Genomic DNA, 20,220 nt, shown 5'->3' with positions numbered 1-20,220 from the left:
TGACTGTAAATTGAAAGAGTGTCCAGCCATCCCCGTGGCCACTGAGAAGTCTTTGTGCTTACACATGAGTGTATTTGTAGATACCCACACAAGGATATTGCAGTAGTTTGCTCTTTGACAGTGATTGTGTTGAGCATCTGTACGTGGATGTCCACATAGGATCTCTGACAGGCTGAACAAGGGTGTCTAAGTTATGCACGTCCCAATTCCTCAGTCTCTGAATATTAACCTTGTATGGTAAATGATGTGATTAAGGTAAGATGTGCCAATGGGACCATCCTGTGCTGTCTGGGCTACTGCAGTCTTACAGTTAGGGAAAGAATAAAATGAGAGAGCCGTTGTGCCTACTTGGCTTCCAGACGACCGACTGTAAAATTGTAAGTTGTTTTAGGTAATCTAGACTCTCTGCATTTCCACAGGAAATTTAGAGATCTATTTTTATTATTTTTAGAAGTACCTGTATGTATGAAGAGAGGCAGGTATAGAGAGAGGGATAGAGAGCACACAGGTGTCACAGGTGCTGAGGTGATGAATCTCAGGAGCTGGAGTTAACAGCAGTTGTGAGCAACCTTGTGAGGTGCTGGGAACTGAACTTTGGTTCTCTGCTAGAGCACCCAGTGTTCTTAACCACAGAGTTATCTTCCCAGGCCCTCCACAGGAATTTCAGAGTCAATTTGTGTATTCCTATTTTAAAAAGCAACTGAGATTTTATTTTGATTGCAGTAAATCTATAGATTTATGGGGAGGGGCAGGGAGTGACATTTTAACAACATTAAATTTGCTGACTACAGGCAATGTGGAGTTTTCCATTTGTACAGGTCTGTAATTGCAGTGGTACTGCATACTTTTCACTGCACAGGTCTTGCATTTTGTGTAGTTGATCTCTGAGTACTTTATATTCTTTTTTATGTCTTTCTTTTTTATTAATTTATTTTTTACATTCCAATCCCAGTTCTTTCTCCCTCCTCTCCTCCTGCTCCCCCCACCATACCCCCTACCTCCCATCTGCTCCTCAGAGAGGGTAAGGCCTCCTCTAGGAAGTCTACTAAGTCTGTCCCATCATCTCGTGGAGGCAGGGCCAAGGTACCTCTCCACCTCCACACCTCTGTGTCTAGGCTGAGCAAGCTATCTCTCCATATAGAATGGGCTCCACTAAGTAAGTCAGTTTGTGCATTAGTGTTAGATCTTGGACCCCCTGCCAGTGGCCTCATATGCTGCCCCAGACACACTATTGCCACCTTTATTAAGGGAGTCTAGTTCAGTCTCATGCAGGTTCCCCATTTGTCAGACCAGAGTTAGTGATCTCTCACTAGCTTGGATCAGCTGATTCTGTGGTTTCCCCATCACAGTCTTGACTCCTTTGTTCATATTATTGCTCCTCCCTCACTTTGACTGTACTCCAGGAGCTTGGCCCATTGGTTAGTTGTGGATTTCTGCATCTGCTTCCATCTGTTTCTGGAAAAGGATTCTAGCTTCTTTGGGGTTGTGGATTGTAGGCTGGATATCTTTTGCTTTATGTCTGGTATCCACTTATGAGTGAGACCATACTGTATTTGTCTTTCTGGTTTTGGGTTATATCACTCAAGATGCTTTATTTTTTTCTAGTTCTGTCCATTTGCCTGCAAATTTTAGGATGTTGTTGTGTTTTACCACTGAGTATGAGTACTTTATATTCTTAATGCTATTTAAGCAATATTGCTTTTTGAAATTTCAGTTTCCCACTGTTCATTGTTAGTAGACAGAAATACAACCCATTTTTCTATGTATGAATCTTTTATCCTGTAACTTTGTTATAATTACTTTCTGGTCCTCATTCTAAATACATATTCTCCAGCACCACTTCCTCAGAATTTTGCTTCAATAAAACATAGATGAAGCCCAAAAATCTACATTTTTAATGAGTAGCAGAGTTGAGTTTGGTGCAGATTCTCTGAAGACATTAACTTGAAAAATGTAAGAAAATTGTTAACTATGTGAACTGACAACAAGGCAGAGTTAGCTAAAGCAGATAGTTCTTTCACCTCATACGTAAAGAGTAAATAAATCTGATTGAAAACATGATAGATATACATTTTAGCATTTATCAAAGCTCATAATAAAGAAAGGACAACCCCAGATATTAGAAATGAAGAAGGAACACATCCAAGCCTAGTCAACTAAGACGGTCCAGTGATGCGCATAGTAGGCACAGGTGTTACGGTCTAGTAGCTCCTGTCCTACCCTCACGCCAGAAAGATGGAAGGACTTATTTTCATCTGGGAACAGAGGACTGAATCAAGATCTCTGCATAAACCCACAACCCTGGAAAATCTACCTCTAAAAAATGACAACAAAAGTAGCCTAGGAAAATTCCACCTACTGGCCTAGGATGAAGCAATGAGGCCTGACATTTAGCCAGCAGTCTGATGAGGGGACGAGGCTCCTGAGAAAAAATTGAAGTCCCGTGTACAGGTTTGCAATCCAAACTTTCACACCACCACATAGGTTCCAGGAGCACAAGCTGTCTGTGGAAGCTTGGCAGAAGACCCAACAAAATCCCTACCCAAGGGAATATGTTTAAAGTCCAGTATCCATGCTAAGTGACTTTACAGTACAAATATTCCCAGATGTCTGAAGGAATAGTCCAGTTCCTGAGGAAATCAGTTGTTACCACCAGCAACCCAAGAGGGACATAATAGAAAATTCTTAGAGAAACTACAACATAGCATTCTTAAAAATTACAAAGAGGTATAATGAGAAATAGAAACTAAAGTAAGGAACAAAATATATAAATATAAAATTCCATGATTTCTAAAAATGAAGTCAATGAAAATTTAAAATTGAGTAGATGAGTACACCAAGAATAGATATAGCTAAAGAGATAATTAGCCAAGGAGAGGAAAGAACTTAGAATAAAATACTCAGAACAGGGGCCGGTAAGATGGTTCAGTGTGTAAAAACAATTGCTGCCAAGACTGATGACCTGAGTTTGATGCCCGGAGAGAACTGACTCCAAGTAGTCCTCTGACCTCCACACATGTGCTGTGCCAAATACACACATGCATAGTAGATAAATGTACTAAAAATAAAATATAAATCAAAGAGAGACAAGGAGACTGAAGAAGAGATTGGTTCTAAAATAATCTTGAGAACTGAAAAGAGAAGAAAGCAACATTGAAGAGGTAAATAATGAGAATTTTCCAGAGTTGATAAAACCTGCATAATCTGATGAAACCTATCAGGTACCAAATAGGGTTGGTAAAGGCAAATCCATCACAGTAGAAACCCAGGGTACCAAAGCCCAAGGCAATTTTTAATATTGGCTTGAAAGCAAAGAGAAATACTGTAGCAACCAATGTCTACCACCACCTTTGTAAAAAAGGTATAAAGTAGGAGCTGGAGAGATGTCAACAGTGAAGAGCACTTGCTGCTCTTGGGGAGAACCACAAGTTTGGTGACGGAGATGTATATATGTTTCTCTTATTGGTTGACAAATAAAACACTGTTGGCCAACAGCCAGTAGAGGCAGGACTAGGATACGAGGAAAATTATGGGAAAGGTAGACAGAGGGAGACTGAGGGAGACACCATGGAAAGACCTGGAGGATAGGACGTGGCCAGGTGTTCTCCAGTAAAATAAGGCCATGCAGAAATACATAGATTAGCAGTTATGGGTTAATAATTAAGACAGAGCTAGCCAATAAGAAGCCCTAGCCATCGGCCAATAGTTTAATAATTAATATATGTCTCTGTGTCCTTATTTGGGGCTGAAAGGCAGTAGGATCTGGCAGGACAAGAAAATACCAGCAACAGTTTGGTTCCCAGAACCCATGTTGGTCAGCTCACAACCACTTGTAACTCTAGCTTCAGGGAATCTGATGTCCTCTTCTGGCCTCTCTGTACAGACACACACACACACACACACACACACACACACACACACGTGTAACATGAGGTTCCCACAGACATTTTGCCCCAAATAAACACACGGACGCTATATTAGTTATAAAACTGTTGGTCAGTGAATTGGACTTCTTACTGGCTAGCTCTTTCTTAATTGTTAACTCATTTCTATTATTCTAAGTATTTCCATGTGGTCTTATCTTATCAGAGAAGGGTCCAGACTTATTACTCCTTTGTGGTCTACATCATGACACTTCTACCTTTGTTTCCCAGAATTCTCCTCATCCCCTTGTCCACCTAGCTCCCTGCCTCTATTGGCCACAGTGTTTTATTCATCAACCAGTAAGAGAAACATATACAGAAGGACATTCCCCCATCACACATGGTAGATCTCTGCCATAGACACCTTTGGGGTTTGAATGTAAGATGTCCCCCATCGACTCAAACTTGTACATTTGGTCCCTGGCTGATGGAGCTATATTTTGGTGATTTTAGAACCTTTAGGTGGTTCTTGGCTGGAGGAAGTAATTCTTGGGGAATAGGCCTTGGGGTTTACAGGCCTCACTTCCAGCCCAAGTCCTTTGCTTCCTGGTCTGTGGAGATGTAAAGAGTCTTAGCAATATGTTTTTACTGGCGTGAGCTTGGCTATATACTCGGTGCCATGGTGGACTTCATCCTCTCAAACCAAAGTTAAAATGAGCCCTTCCTCCCTCAGGTCACTTTGGTCAGGTATTTTGCTTAGGGATGAGAAAACTAACTACTATGGTAGTTTACAGCAAATGCAAACAAAAGGAAAAGCCAGCCAGGAGGGAACTTTTCTATCCACTTAACAAATGTTTCTTGGTGACATAAGGCCAGGGGGCTTTGCCAACTGGTTGACAATAACAGCCAGCAATCATCAACAGCCTCCAAAGGATACAGAATTACAAGGAACTTACAGGACTGATGATATGGAATTACTATGTAAAGAGAGCCCTTCTTTGGCAACTGAATCTTTTAGTACATGACTAACAAAATAAAGAAGACTGTCACACAGATGGAAAAATTACATTCAGTTTACCCAGGATAAGAACGCTGCAGAAGAATCTGGAACCACAGGAAACAATAGATGAATACAGCTCGTGCTGTATTGTTTGGGAACCTCCTGGAGAGCAGCCAGCCCCCTGGAATGATGCCAAGTACAGTGTCCCCAGGGAGCTGGAGGAGGTCCCACCACCTGTGGCATGGGGGCCACATACTGGCATATTTCCAGTCCGCATCTAAATACTGCTACCCTGCCAAACATTTCCTGCAGATCATCTAAGGAGCCTGGAGTCCTGGATGCTGGTCTGTAGCATAGGAGGAGACTTAAGCTGATCTGAAACTCTTCATCCATTCTGTATTCATCGTAGGGTCATCATGAGAATCCCTTCTCCATGTGCAAGGGAAACATCCAATCAAACCAGAATGCAGCCACCCATTTGGTTATATTTTTGTTTCAATTATTTGCTTTCGCACTGAACATTTACTGAACAGCTTTATGTTCTTGGTGCTTGCAACATAGGCTCTGTACACCATGATTCCCACATAGGAATTTCAAAAAACAGGAAGCCAAGACCATTTTGCTTAGGGATGAATACATAGACAGTAACTGTATATAGAAAAGCAAGAAAGCGATCCCCATAACACCTAAGATGATAGTCTTATTCAAGGGTAGGCTAGCAGAGTCTCGAGTTGGCAGCTCATCCTGCTGCATATCCTTAGTCTGGCTGGGGAAGGTGACTTCACAGATATGGAGAATGGAGAGATCTGGGCAGCAAACAGGCCTTCAGTGATTGTGGACTCTTCCTCCCAGTTTAGATAATCAGAGCACTATCCTGGGCAACCCACATGACACAGCAGAGGTGGGCAGCGCAAGTTACTGGTGGGCTATAAAGGAGAGACTACTTTTTTATGGGCCTTAGGGAGACATAGTCTTCAAGTAACATCTATGTAAATAGTAGGCTTAACTATGGTTATCGATAATGAGCTTATTAAAAAAAAAAACTAGGAAAGCTCAGAAAAGGCAGAGGGGAAGGGTAGCAGTATAGCTTTGGTCATACCAATATCTTTACACACCAAGAGACATCATAAGATTCAGGGAACAAAACCATTAGGGTTTAATATATAACTTAAAGCTGCAATTAAAACTCACAAAATAAATATAACAAAAGTGACTGGCATGTCAAGGGCGAGATGTGGGTTCAGTGTTGTCTGAAAAGGAGCACAAAGGAACTTTGTGTGTGTGGGTGGTGGTGGTGGTGGTGATATACCTTGACTTGGGTGGTGGTGATATCACTACTTGGGTTTGTCAAAATGCACAGAGACAGGGTAAAATTTTACTGCATGCAAATTATAACTCAATGAACATAGGAGAGGAAAGAGAAGATGAAAGTAAACTAAATACAGATTGGGGACCAAAGAGAACTTTGAAGTCAGTATGAAGTCAGTAAATCAACAAACAGCAATGTAAGTGTTAGCAACCCCCCCCTAAAAAAAAAACACTGAGCATGCTTCTTGACAGTATTACAGGAGAAAAAGGCTACTTTCTGACTTTATAATTGCTGTTTGCCTATTTTTCCTATTGGCAGTTTAAAAACCTCTGAAGGTTTAAAAATACTGAATTTGGGTGTATTGGCTCACACCTGTAATCCTAGGGAAGCTGAGGTATGGTCTCTGAGGGTTTAGGGCCTGTCTGGACTGCACAGTGAGTTTCAGGTTTACTCAGCCTACAAAGTGAGACACTGTCTTGACAAACAACAACTGAATCAATGATGAATGATAAAATACAGAAGAATTTCCCTAGAAGGACAAAGAACTTCCTTGTCTCTTCCCCACAGATGCTCTTTGCAGCCATGCATTCAGTCTAGATCTCATGTTACTGCTCTCTTGAGTCTTGAACAGTTCTTCATTCCTCCCTTGACTTCCATGGCCTTGGAGTCTGTGAAGATGCAGGCAGTTTGTGCTTCTGTTGGTTTGCTGGGAGCATCCTCTCCATCCAACCCTCTAAGGCAGTTTGGTCCTGATGCTATTGACAGGATGCAGTGGAACGGTCCCAGGAGGCTACCTTTCCTATAAGAGAGAAGCCATCTTCTGGGCTCTTCACTATATATTCAACTTTTATAGTGGCAAATTATATTATATTATAATATATAATTATATTATATTATAATCCACATTATAACTGGCAAATATTTTGAGGCCACATAAGCTCCTTTCCCATCCGAAATTTCCCCATTACTTTTCACTTGAGTTGTTTATAACTTCGAAGATTGCCATGTGACACATTTTAATTAAGTGGATTCAGATGCCTGTTTGGAAGTAACATGGACATAATCTCTGAGCAATATTACTTGACTTCTAACTGGTTTGAACGTAGTCGGTGGGAGTCCTTTGACAGCTTCTGTGTCATGCTGACACATTATTCTTTGATGTTAGTTCTCCAGGAAGTAGCCAGTCCCTTTCAGCAGTATTTGGTAGCCAAGCTGGGGGATGTCTGCTGCTCACTGCTGTTTGGATCTCCAAGTTCCCAGGACATCTCAGTAACATCTCAGAAATAACACATGTGTAGGCACAAATGCACACACAAACTTTACATGTATACTTATTTATTTCTTCATCTACATTCTCCCCTTTAGTTTTATTTTTTCTTAGACAAGGTTTATCTGTGTAACAGTCTTGGCTGTCCTGGAACTCTCTCTGTAGACCAGAGATACTCCCGCCTCTGCCTCTCGAGTGCTGGGATTAAAGGCATGAGCCACCACTACCCAGCTTTATCTAAACATCGCAACCATCGTGAGTTCATATTGATGGCTTCAATGCTTCCCAAACTTTAGAGTTTACCTCAGTCTTTCTCCTCTCTGTACCCATATATCCCTCTTCCAAGAGCAAAAGAAATGCAGCTCCCATTGTTCTCAATGTGTTTACCCTTATGATCCAATTTCCTGGTGTCACCAAGCTGCCACACCACACACTCTCCCTGTGTTCCCTGCCCCCACTAGGCTTCCCTCTCATCCCGTGCAGCATTTAACCTTGTCGAAATGTTAAAACTTAGTAGCTGGGCATTATAAAAGGAACAAACAACAATTTAAGAAAATGTCATAAGTAACAGTCTTAATGCTCTAAGCACTGAGAAGAATAATAGACAAAAAGGGTTTTGTATTTCCCCTACCAACAGAGTAATTGTAAGACACTAAACATTCATCTGATCTAGCCATGTGTGATGGCTCACAACTGTAATCTCAGCTCGCAGTAGCTGAAGAGGAGGATCACTGCAAATTAGAGGCCAATTTAGATGACATAATGAGTTCTAGGCCAGCTTGGCCTGCAGAATAAAACCCTGTCTCAAAAAACAAAAGTGAAGCAAAAACAAAACTTTCATCTGTTCTAGAAAATACCGAGAAGCTCATAGTTTGACACTAATATCCTTCTATTGATATCATGTAGCACCAAATGGCCTGGGTCCACAGTCTCCCACATTCTTGTCCACACACACACGTGCACACACACACATACACACACACACACACACACACACACACACACACACGTACACATACATACATGCACATATGCATACACACATGGACCCACATACACATATACTTGCATACACATATTATATACATGTATGTGTACACACACATACATGTGTACACATGTACCCAATACTCATATACACATGTTCTGAGCACATGGTAACCTGGTTACCACACAAAATGACTTCATACCTGAAATGTCACAGTAAACCGTCTGCTGGTAGAGCTTGGCCTCTGGGGGGTTAAAGTACACAGTGATTTCAGATGATGAGTTAGGCCAGACATCACCTTCCTGAAACAGGAACAAAAAAGAAAAGCATTATTTTCAAATGAATAATTCCCTGAAATTTTTCATAGTTTAAGAAGTACATGAAGTTGTGACACATGTATGGATAGCAAAAGGGTCCTTATGGTCAATTAGATTAGCATATACACTTCCTAAGCGGTTCCTTTGGTGTGCCACAAAAGCACCTCAGGTCTATTCTTAACGAATTTCTAATATATGTATTATTGACTGCATGTGTTTATGCGGTGCATTGGATGGCCTGGTCGCATAACTGTGTATTTGTGTTGTTTGATCAACATTTCCCCATTTGCCCATAATCACCCTCTGAGCCCTGGCACTGGCCATTCTACTCTTTGTTTCTAGAAATCCTGTTTTTATAGCCTAAATGCACGTGAGAACATGCTCTATGGTATTAGACTTTCAGGGTTCAGTCTGATTCATTCACCAATATTGTTGCAAATGTCAGAGACCCCCCAAAGGGTTTTTTGCATTTATTTATTATGTGTGTGCAGCTACCTTTGCAGATGTGTGCATGCCACAGTGCGCATATGAAGGTCAGAAGAAGACAATCTTTGGGAGTTGCTTCTCTCCTTCCACCATGTCCCATAATTAAACTCCGGTTGTCAGTCAGGCTGGGCAGCAAGCACCTTTACCCATTGAACATCTTGCCAACCCAACAGGGGATCCCTTTTAAGGCTGAACAATATTCTGTCATATGTAACATCACATTTATTCCTCCATTCACCTGCCCGTGGACACTCAAGCCGTTCCACAGCTGGCTATTTAAATCATGCTACAGAGAACATGGGACTGAGCCTGTGCAATACTTGGTTTACTTCCTTTGGATCTATAGCAAGAAGAGACATTCTGGGTCACATGATAGTTCTATTTTTAATTTCCTCGGGGACTTTATGTTGTTTTCTGTAATGGCTATACCAATTTACTTTCTCACTAAACCATACACAGAGGCTGAAATCCTGGGAATCTGAAGCACATTAAAAAACACCATTCTTAAGCAGATAAGACTCACACTGCTTGGTAATTTATCAAGTGGCACAAATTTTGAATAAGCCTTAAAGATAATGTCAGAGAGTTTATGAATATAAAATGTGTTAGTGAATAAATCAGGAAGGATACTCTTTTTTCTTTGAAATGGAGTTTTATTATGTAGCCAAGGCCAGCCTCAAACCCATGATCCTCTGACTCCATCTCCTAAAGTGCTGGGACTGCAGGTGTGTGTCGCCACACTTTGTGGGACAGGGCGGTAGAAGAATTCGTGTGGATTATTTTATCACCAAGAGAGCACAAACGCCTACACCAGGCATTTACATGGGCAGAGCAACACATGGTGGTGGTGGAGGCGGCGGCGGCAGTGGTAGATGATGAGATTCTTACTGCGATAGAGGATATGACCGAGGCTGTGACAGATACGAAGACTATGATTATCGGTACAGAAGAAGGTTGCCTTCTCCTTGTTACAGGTCAAGGTCAAGATCTCATTCCTACAGCCCAAGGCGTTATTGATAATGAAGCAGTTATGGCCAAGGACTTTCCTTTCCTTTTTTGATTCTGGATTTATGAGCTTCCAATGCTTCCTAGTCCTCAAAACAAGACGACGACGACAACAACAACAAACAACAACAACAACAACAACAACAACAACAACAACAACAACAAAACCCTTGGTTTATTTAATCTATAGTGTGGCCAGTTGTGTTGCTGGTTTCCATCCTTCGTTATACTCTTAAAGGTGTAATTGTCAATGAAGTCGTCCAACATCTGAGTAAATAGGAGCCCACTGTTACGCTTTGTGGTTCTTTGCCTTTACAGGGGACTGACTCCCCACTAGGAGGGAAGACATGGTCTTTTGAAAGCTTTTGTGATGGGTAGTGTAGTAGACGTCCTATTAGAAATCTGCAGTTGTGACAAATTGCGGTCTAACCTTTTTGGGGAAAGATCACTTTAAGTAGATGAGTCATGTCAGGTTGTCTGCAGTGGCCTGGAACAGTCAGAATTGAATGTAGAAAGTTTGAAGCTATAGGAGAAACTGTGAATAATGTAATTTTGACCCTAAAAAATTAAGTCACCTTTTAGGAATTAAAGCTTGTAGATTCCTTTATATAAAACATGTTATGTTTGAAGTTACATGTTAAACCTTATAAACTTAAAGTGTGATTTTTGTGTTAAATTTACAGAAACTTAAGTATTCCCTTTATCACTGAAGGACAACCTTTATTTATTACCTAGAACAACTGTATAACTTGCTGTTAGAAATTTTGGTATTGGGTTATTGGTTTTGTGGGTTACTGTATAGTATAGAATCCTAAAATAGATGTGGGGAAGAGTAATTTCAAATAAAAGTTAATTTGAAAAGGAAAAAAAAAAGATAAGTGTGTTCTTTGAGCATCTGCTATCTGCCCCATGTGTATCCAGTCCTGGGACTTCAGACAAGACAGGGTAGGCCAAGATTGTAGGGAGCTTTTGGTTGTTGGTTGTTTTTTACTCTTTGCTCTTTGGGGTCCCTCCACCCAGCTCCCAAATAAATACACACATGGAGAGCTGGGCCTTAGCTTGGCTTATTTCTGGCCAGCTTTTCTTGACTTAAATTATCCCATCTGCCTTTTGCCTCTGGGCTTTTATCTTTATCCTATAAACCTTTCATTACTTCTTACTCCATGGCTTGCTGTGTAGCTGTGTGCCTGGTTCCTAGAGACCTCTCCTCTCCTTCTCCTGTTCTTGCTCCTTTCTCAATCTCTTCTTCCCAGATTTCTCCTCTTATTTACTCTCTCTGCCTGCCAGCCCCACCTATCCTTTCTCCTGCCTTGCTATTGGCAATTCAGCTCTTTATTAGACCAATCAGATGTTTTAGACAGGCAAAGTAACCCAGCTTCACAGAGTTAAACAAATGCAACATAAAAGAATTCAACACATCTTTGCATCATTAAACAAATATTCCACAGCATAAACAAATGTGACTCATCTTAAAATAATATTTTACAACATCTTATCCACTAGCAGGGTGGTTGACATGAATATACATGATGAAGGTTGTCCCTATAAAAATAAGGCCTACAGGGGCTGCTGAGAAAGAATTATCTGACTTTTAAGTGGCAGCAAATAGAAATACCTCTACTCTAAGGAGCCCAGTAATGACTCAAGGGGGGATAGTGGCAACATCAGCATCAGAATGTTGCTGACTCAGCACCCGTCTCTCAATTTAATTCAAACTACCCTAAAGCCATAGTAAGAAAGCCAAGTTTTGCTACGTGATGGAATAAGCCACCTAACCCTGGTGTCTCTTCACTGATTTCTCAAGTTGCAAGAGATGCTGACTGCTCGTGATTCCAAGAGCTCCCTACCCAAAGGTCTGGAAAAGCCATGCATTCAGTTTGGGCTCCCTAGACGTTTATTGGCTACCATCCATGTTACTTCTATGCCACTTAGAGGGACTAAACTGAAAGGTTGAAAAGTCATGGGGGAACACAATATGTGCTTTTTCCTGAAGTTTTTGTAAATAGGGCCCAAAGAACACAAGTACGAAACACATTTAGAAATCTATACTCAGCTCAATAGAACAAGACAACTTAATAAATAATCAGGCTCCAATTTCAGACAGTCCCCAAAGCACACCCAATCTAGTCTGGCTGGAAGAAAAAATACTCCTGGAACAAAGAATCAAGAAGAAAACAAGTGGCTGGCATCATCACCTAGCAGAGGTAAGATCCTTGGTTCAACACCGGCACCTGAAGAAAGGCAACATTAGACAAGAGTGGAAAACAGAAAACTAGAGGCAGTTTTAATTTATTTATAAGAGCAATTGTAATGATCCATGACCTTCTCAGGCAGTGTCCCTCCAAACTTTAGAGTGAGGGGAAGACACCAAGACTCCAAGAAGCAACAGTGAGGTCACAAAGGTCATGAAGTGGTTTTGCATCCCCCAGAAGTCCAAGAAAAGAAAGGCAGGCTCCTCCATCTCCAGCATCCAGGTAGAGGTGGCTCTTGGTAGTTGCTTTCTAATATCCATTGAGTCCACTGTCTCTACTCTGCTCTGCTTGTACCTTATGGAGATATGGTCAGACATGGATTCATTTCTGAAGCCTCTTTCTGCCTTTTTTGGTTGCATTTGGGACCCTTAGATCATATAATTTTAGTGTCCAAAGAGGCCCTTGAGATTTTATGGGGGACAGGGAAGCCCAAAACACTCTCATAGATCTAGAAAATACACTGCAGAGCTTTCAAGACCTTGAAACAAATATTTGTCCCCTTCTGATAAATGGAAAATACCTGGCCCTTTGACTGGCAGGACCTCGAGAAGGCAGATAGGCCAGGCAGATGTGGCTTAGTCATTCAGAAGAATCTTCAGCCAACTGAAGGTATACTAGTGGGTATCTGTCTTAAAAATGACTAAAGATTTGGGTGTCTTCCTAATCTGTGTGATGAAGGGTTTAGACTCTTCTCTGACTAGACACTGAGTAGATGCAGCTAACTTACTCCAACACAAAGTGGCCAAGGCACCGAGGGACATTCTGGTTTCTGAGAGAATCCATGTTAGAAGAATGTGAGTAGCAAGAAGTGGCCCCCAAAGGATGAGATGGTATTGGATTATCTCAGAACATGTGAAAAGGAGGCTTATGGTTTGGGGTAAGCCAGAGCATTTCCATGGCCTCCAAGCCACCGATTCCATGGTGTATGCATGGACAAAAGGGAGCTCGGCTTCAGCCTCCAAACACTTTTGAACCTGCCATGGCCAAGTAAGTCTGTGAGGTAAAAATGAAGGGTTGGGAAGTGAGACACAGTTGAGAGGGGTGATCTGGATCTCAGGAGAAAGGGGTACTGGCACCCAGGTAAAATTGTGGGAGGACCCTAGGATGACAGAAGGCCAGAATAAGGAGCCCTGTAGAGCCCGTCCACAGGGCTCTGACTGAGTGAAGACCAGCACTGGGGACTTCCCATGCAAAACTGCAGCTGGCTTGCTGAGTCTGCAGCTTCCACTGGTAACTTGAATCTTCTTCTGAACATGGCAGATAATTCAAGGACACTCTAAGTCCTCTGCTGGGTCAGTGTGTGACCGTGAACCAACAGGGCTGTGCATCTGTCACAACAAAAGTGTGGTCATTCCGTTTGCTCTTTCAGAAGGATGCTGGCAGTGTGAGGTCATTTGCTACTTTTACTTTTTAGTTAGACTTCATTAAAAAGTGAAACTTCTACTTCTTTCTAGAAAAAAACTCAGAAAAAAAAAAAAACATGACATTTCCTAGCAAACCACAGGACAAACCTACGGTAAGGCGATAAGCCTGAAATGGCCTCACTTTTATTCCTTGCCTTGAGTCCTCTCATCTTCATAGCCCTGATGAAATTAACTTATGGGTCACTCATGCTTCTGGAAATGCTGTCTCATTTTTTCATTGCTCAGCTCTGACATTTCAGAAAATCATAACCTTCACAAATTTCCCTACTGACTACGGCATCAATATCCGGTCTCCCCGGACCCCTGGAGCTGCCTCCTCTTCTCTTAGATCCCCGCTTCTCTGGTTTCCTTCTCTTTCTAAGATTCTCTGAACATTTTCCCATTCCAAATGGGAATCCGAGTTTAGAGGATTCAATTCGTCACTATTACCTTGATGTAAAATATACAGTGGCCCTCAGTTCTATTCTAGTCATTTCCCCTTTGCTGGCAATGTTTCAACTTTCCTCAATTCTATTTTGAGTAGGACAACTGTATTTTACTTGTCAATCAAATGACCTACTGGAAGGAATTAACTTTGAATTTTAAAGTTTTTTTTAAATTCCATGCTAATTGCCCGATTATTGTATTATTATTCTTGGATCTTTCTAGCCCTTTCTGAATAAGAACAATGAACCAAGCAACTTCATGGCTAATGTTGAGCCTTTCTGAATGCAATGAGTATGCAGCCAGCGGTCCTGTGACAGGTGATAAACATGGTGACAGGGGTGTCCTTAAAAATGGCTGACCTTTTTTTAAGGAGGGGTTTCTTTTGGCTCACAGTTTGAGGGTACAGTCCATCATGGCAGGGACATCAGGGCAGCAAGAGCTTGAGGCGGCTGGTCATTGTCTCCACAGACAGGGAGCAGAGAAAGATGGCTGCTGTTCAGTTTGTTTTCTCATTTTTATTCAGCCTGGAACCCTGGCTTATGGAATGCTGTGGCTCACATTTAGGATAGGTCTTATAACCTCAAATAACTGACAGATGCCATCTGAAGCTGCTACAGTTCTTTTATACTCAATGTCCAGCACACATACGAAAATAAACAGTGCCAATTAGATGTCTCATTGGGTAAAGATATTTGGTGCTGAGCCTGACGACCTGAATTTGACCCCCACATGAAGGAAGGAGAGAATTGATTCAGCAAGTTGCCTTCTGACCTCCAAGCATGCATACACACACACACACACACACACACACACACACACACACACACACACAATGAATGAATAAATAAATGTAAAGATTAGACACATTGAAACACAGGAAAAGTGACCATAATCACATGGAGGGGACACACAAAAGTAAATTCACAGAAGAGCAGGTGTAAGGGGTAACAGACAGGTGACTGACTTTCAAAAAAAAAAAAAAAGCAAAAACCCCTGAACTTTCCTCCTTCCCTCTCTCTCCTCTCCCTTCCTTGAAGGATCATTTCTTGAAAATCTTGCTAAGTGGAAATTTAAAGTCCAAGAACACCTACATGTGCATTTAACTTTCTTGATTGATCTGGAAACTCAACGTTCACAGTAAAAATTCGTATGTGTATTAAATAAAAGAATTGCATTTTGATTCTCCAGCTGCATGTAGAAGTATGACTTAAGTATTTAGCTTTCCAGTCAGTTTCTAGTTTGCAAAGATACAAGTGTGTTATGGTGGTCTGAATAGGTATGGCCCCATAGACTCATATGTTTTAATGCTTGGCCCAAAGGGAGTGGTAATATTAGGAGGTGTGGCCTTGTTGGAGGAAGTGTGTCATTGTGGAGGTGGGCTTTAAGGTGGCATATATGCTCAAGCCACCACACCCAGTGGGACTATCTCTCTCTGCTGCCTGGATCAAGATGTAGAACTCTCAGCTCCTTCTCCAGCACCATGGCTTCCTGCATGCTGCCATGCTTCCTGCCATGCTGATAATGGAAAAAGAAAATCTCTGAACCGTAAGCAGCCCTAGTTAAATGTTTTCCTTTGTAAGAGTTGCCGTGGTCAGGGGGTCTCTTTAACTAAGAGATGTGTCTAAACTCAGAATCATGATTTGGCAAGTGTTTCCTGAGAGCTCGTTCTCACCATTATACGCTATCTCACGCAGTCGTCACCTTTGTGAAGCCCTTTCATTTTCCCGTTTAAAAGCAAAGTGAAGTGACATATCTTACCCAAGCACAGACCAACAATAAGCGAGGGCCAGGAGTCTATGGTAGCAAGTCCACTAACTTCCTTAACCCCTCTCTCACTACACCAGACAGAAAGGGCAGGCATTTAGAATCTATCACTGATACGTAGATTTCTCTGACCAAGCCTGCCTCAGTGATCCTGCCTGTGAACAGTGTGACACTGTACACATGTTTGAATATTTCTAGAAGGTGACTCAAAGCAGGTTCTTTTGGGGGAACAAAGCCCACGCGAACATGTTAATGCTCCTAAGAGATGCACTGGTCTTCGTCAAGCTCCCCTGTGTTGGATGAAGATCAAGGCCCGGTACCTTCAGAAGGAAATTTGGGAACAATGACCTCAAGTCACTGAAATGCCACTGCTCCTTCATGAACTATGCCATCATTTCCCTTGCACAACAGGAAGACTCAGCCACTTCAGAAGCTAAAGCAGAAATATCACTTGAGGCTACAAGTTTAAGAAGAGCCCAGGAGATCCATTTCACAAAATAAGCAAGCAAATAAAAAGAAATTTTCTCAGAAAATGCAAATATGCTCTCAAAGTCAAATTTCTGTTTTGAACTTTTAAAATAAAATTCATTAAAAAATTTTATTTATGAGTGTGTATGCCTGTGTGTGTATGCATACATGCACCCACACATGCAGATATCCACCAAGGCCAGAGGAGGGCATCATATCCCCATGGAGCTGGAGTTGCAGGCCTTTGGGAGCCACTGGATATGGGGGTGGGAACTGAACTCCTGTCCTCTGCAAGAACGGTAAGCACTCTTAAGCACAGAGCCATCTGCCCAACCCTCAATATCAAATTTCTATCAATGACAAATCTACCAACAAAATGCTGTAATCTTTTCTACTACTCACAACATATCCAATCAATAGCAAAAGCTTTGGCTACCTTTAATGACACTTGGAACAAATACCAACTGTCTCAAACAATGATTAAAAAAACAAATGGAAGTATAAAAATGACAAGTAAATTCCCCTTATTATTATTGAGAAAAAAGACCAAATGGACACAAGACTTGTAAAGAGACTGACTGCTCAGTTACTTCATGTGGCACAAGACACTGTAAGTCAAGGAAAGTTATGATTTTTCAAAATAATGCCCATAAAAGTTCTGAGAGAGAGCTCTATGATCTGTCCATCTGGCAGAAGAAGCTTCATAAAAGACACTTTCTGCCTTGATTTCATCTTCAACCCAAACACACAGAACTCCCTGGGGTCCTTAGCTGGTGGAGGTAGCCATGGGTGATGTCCAGGTCTTTCTCTCTTTCCCAGAAAGGAAAGGTCTTGACTAATTTAATGAGCCATGAGAAACCTTGCTATTTCTAAGGTTTCCCTGGACCTTCCTTCCACCCACACCGGTTCTTCCAACACAATAGTGAATGTTCTGGTACAATAGCCAAAAGGTGGGCCTTAGCACAAAAACCCGAAAGGAAAATCCTAATGAATGAGGCTAAAGGATGGGCAACCACTCTGGCAGAGCTTGTCAAGGTTAGTTCAATCTCAGTAGATCCGTGTCCTTGAGCTCCTTCCTGGTGTCCATTTCCAATGAGTCAGCGCCCACGTGTTTGCCTTGTGAGCCACAGGGAATGATTGGAGCTGAGGAAGGACTGTGCAGGACAGAAAGTACTGCATCTTTCTTCTTGGTAGCCATCTGGACTTGCACCCAACTTGGTTCTGCTGAGCTCACCCACTATGCCAAATGAGGAAAAGGATCAAGTAAACTAAATTTGAGCTGTGTTCTCCAAGTCTGAATTGCTAGAACAGCACGTTTCTCTGAGGCTTAAATAACATCAGAGCACAGGTTACTATTACTTGTAGTGATGAAGACATGATTGACTGCCTCTCTCCTTTGATACCTCAGTTAGATGAAGCCTCAGTTCCCCTAGGACTGCTGGGTTAAGTATACCCAGGGTATGTGGGCTAAGAGAATCAGGGATGTTGGGCCAGTTCAAACACTTCAGACATGCAGCAGGCACTAGTTGGAAAAATATCTTGAAATATTCAGACCTTTCTTTTTGAGAAAATACCAAGTGTTCAGAAAATTTCTGTCTTCAAAGTGTGACCTGAGCTAGCAGCACCACAGTTCAGAGATAGGGTGGTTACATCTGGGCTGAGGTCTCAGGATTGCTAGATGCCCATGGGAAGCAAAAACTTAATTCTCCTTTTGCACTGTGATATTCTCTCACCTCTCAATTTTCAGAATTGAGTTTTTGTCTTTTGAATTTCTCTCTTTCTGGGGGACTCAGGAGACTTGAGCAGAGGGAATAACAGAATGAGACCATCGAAGTTTGGTCCAGACATGGTTGCCTGGCACAACTGAATATTATATTTATGAAGCAGTCAATTCCTTTTGCTTTTCTGGAAGGCACAAAACATGCATAATAAACTCAGTATGGCAGGTTGTTTCTGAAGATGGGGAAAATCTCACATGGAAGCAGATATCTTGACAAATCACCAGTAGTCTGCATAACTCCATGTCTTCCTGGTAAGTAGTAAATGGAGAAAGCCAAGCTAATGACATTAATATGCCAAGATATTATCAAAACAATTGGTATATGAGAAACTGTAAGTAAATAGCTATCTCTCACATGCTCTAATGAGTACATAGTAATTTTAATGGCTTTAAAATATCAATAGATAAATAACTATCATTTAATAAAATCCCTTCTGGTCTTCTGTCTCCTGGTTATTCTGCGTCCTCAAGGCTCTCTTTATTCCCACCAAAGGACATTTCTAAGTCTCACAAATAACACATCCCCTCTCTGCATCACTAGAACAGTGGCCAGCCTCCCCTCTGTCCATATTCTGAGGAAATGGGAGACACAAGCAGGCCCCAGGGCTTTGTGGTTCTGTGGCCACCAGGACTCAAGATATCCAACACTAACTCTTCAAAGTTCAAGCAGCAGACCCAATGGCCATGTTCATGGCCACATTTCACAAAGAGTGGGCATGAGAAGAAAGTTTGCTAAGATGTGGGACCTGTCTTAGTTACTTTTCTGTCGCTGTCACATAGCACCATGACTAAGGCAACTTATAAAAGAGAAATTGATTGGGCTTATGGTTTCAGAGGGTTGAGTCCATGATGGCAGAGCAAAGCTATGGCAGATGGAATAGCTGAAAGCTCACATTTTGATCCATTAGTAGGAGGCAGAGAGCTAACTGGGAATGGCAGGAGTCTTTTGAAACCTCAAAGCCACCCACAATGACATACTTCCTCCAACACAATCATGCCTCCTAACCCACCAGCTGGGGACCAAGCGTCCAAACATGAGTCTTTGGGGGCATTCTCATTCAAATCACCAAAAGGCCAAATGGCGAGGTGGTGTTGGAACACAGTAAGAACTTGCTACCATTGAATATGGGGCCTTTTATTCCTGCAGGATTGAGCCAAACAAGTCCTTATATGATAATATCAATAAAATAAGATTTAAATGGAAACCCATCACCACCTCTGGGCATCTTTGGATCAGGACTAATTTCCTTATCTTGAATTTCCTTGCTTTAAATAGGAAGAGCCTCTGAAACTGGAACAATGTTCTCAGAAAATACTCAATATTCAGGGCACACAGCCTATATGCCGGACTAAGCTAAACTTTAGTATTAGCTGATGTGTTTGAAGAATGAAGCTATGTAGATGTAGAACTGATAAAATAAGATGATGGTTTTTTTATTTCTATTCCGACCCTAAGGTATTGGGGTTTTTGTTATTATTGCTTGTTTGTTGCTTTTGTCTCTCTTTTATGTTTACCTCACTTGAGCACGCTGTCCTTCCTCCAGGGCCATAAGGCAAGGTGGTCTCTACACCTGCCGATGACCTTTTGCTTTATTTATTTGGGTAGAATATGACTAAGGATGGTTGTTAGACCAGCTGATAACACTGATTGCTCCTAATCTTTTCTGTTTGTGCTGCAAGATCAACTAGGAGCAAGAAGCCATTTAACTGGGATCATACCATAGATAAAAAGCTAACCACCAATGCACAGCTAAGCTGTCAGAAAGTAAGTAGTGGCCATTTGATATAAGAGACCTGATAGGTGAACAATATTTAGAAGGGAAGTTCAATAGACAATGGTGCAAGACGGGGTGCCTGGGGAATAGAGGAAG

At 41.7% G+C, this 20,220-nt stretch overlaps 1 protein-coding gene across 2 annotated transcripts in view; it reads right to left on the bottom strand.

Moving 5' to 3' along the window:
- Positions 1–20,220, bottom strand: part of Hydin (HYDIN axonemal central pair apparatus protein) — a 323,803-nt gene that overhangs the window by 232,452 nt on the left and 71,131 nt on the right. For both annotated transcript variants that reach the window (XM_035442673.1, XM_027405997.1), the window contains exon 9: positions 8,630–8,729. In XM_035442673.1, the coding sequence (XP_035298564.1) occupies positions 8,630–8,729 (100 nt within the window). The remainder of the gene's footprint in view (positions 1–8,629; positions 8,730–20,220) is intronic.

This window comes from Cricetulus griseus, chromosome 3 (genome assembly GCF_003668045.3).
Source record: "Cricetulus griseus strain 17A/GY chromosome 3, alternate assembly CriGri-PICRH-1.0, whole genome shotgun sequence".
Classification (NCBI taxonomy): Eukaryota; Metazoa; Chordata; class Mammalia; order Rodentia; family Cricetidae; genus Cricetulus; species Cricetulus griseus.
This window is presented reverse-complemented; position numbering and strand designations above follow the sequence as displayed.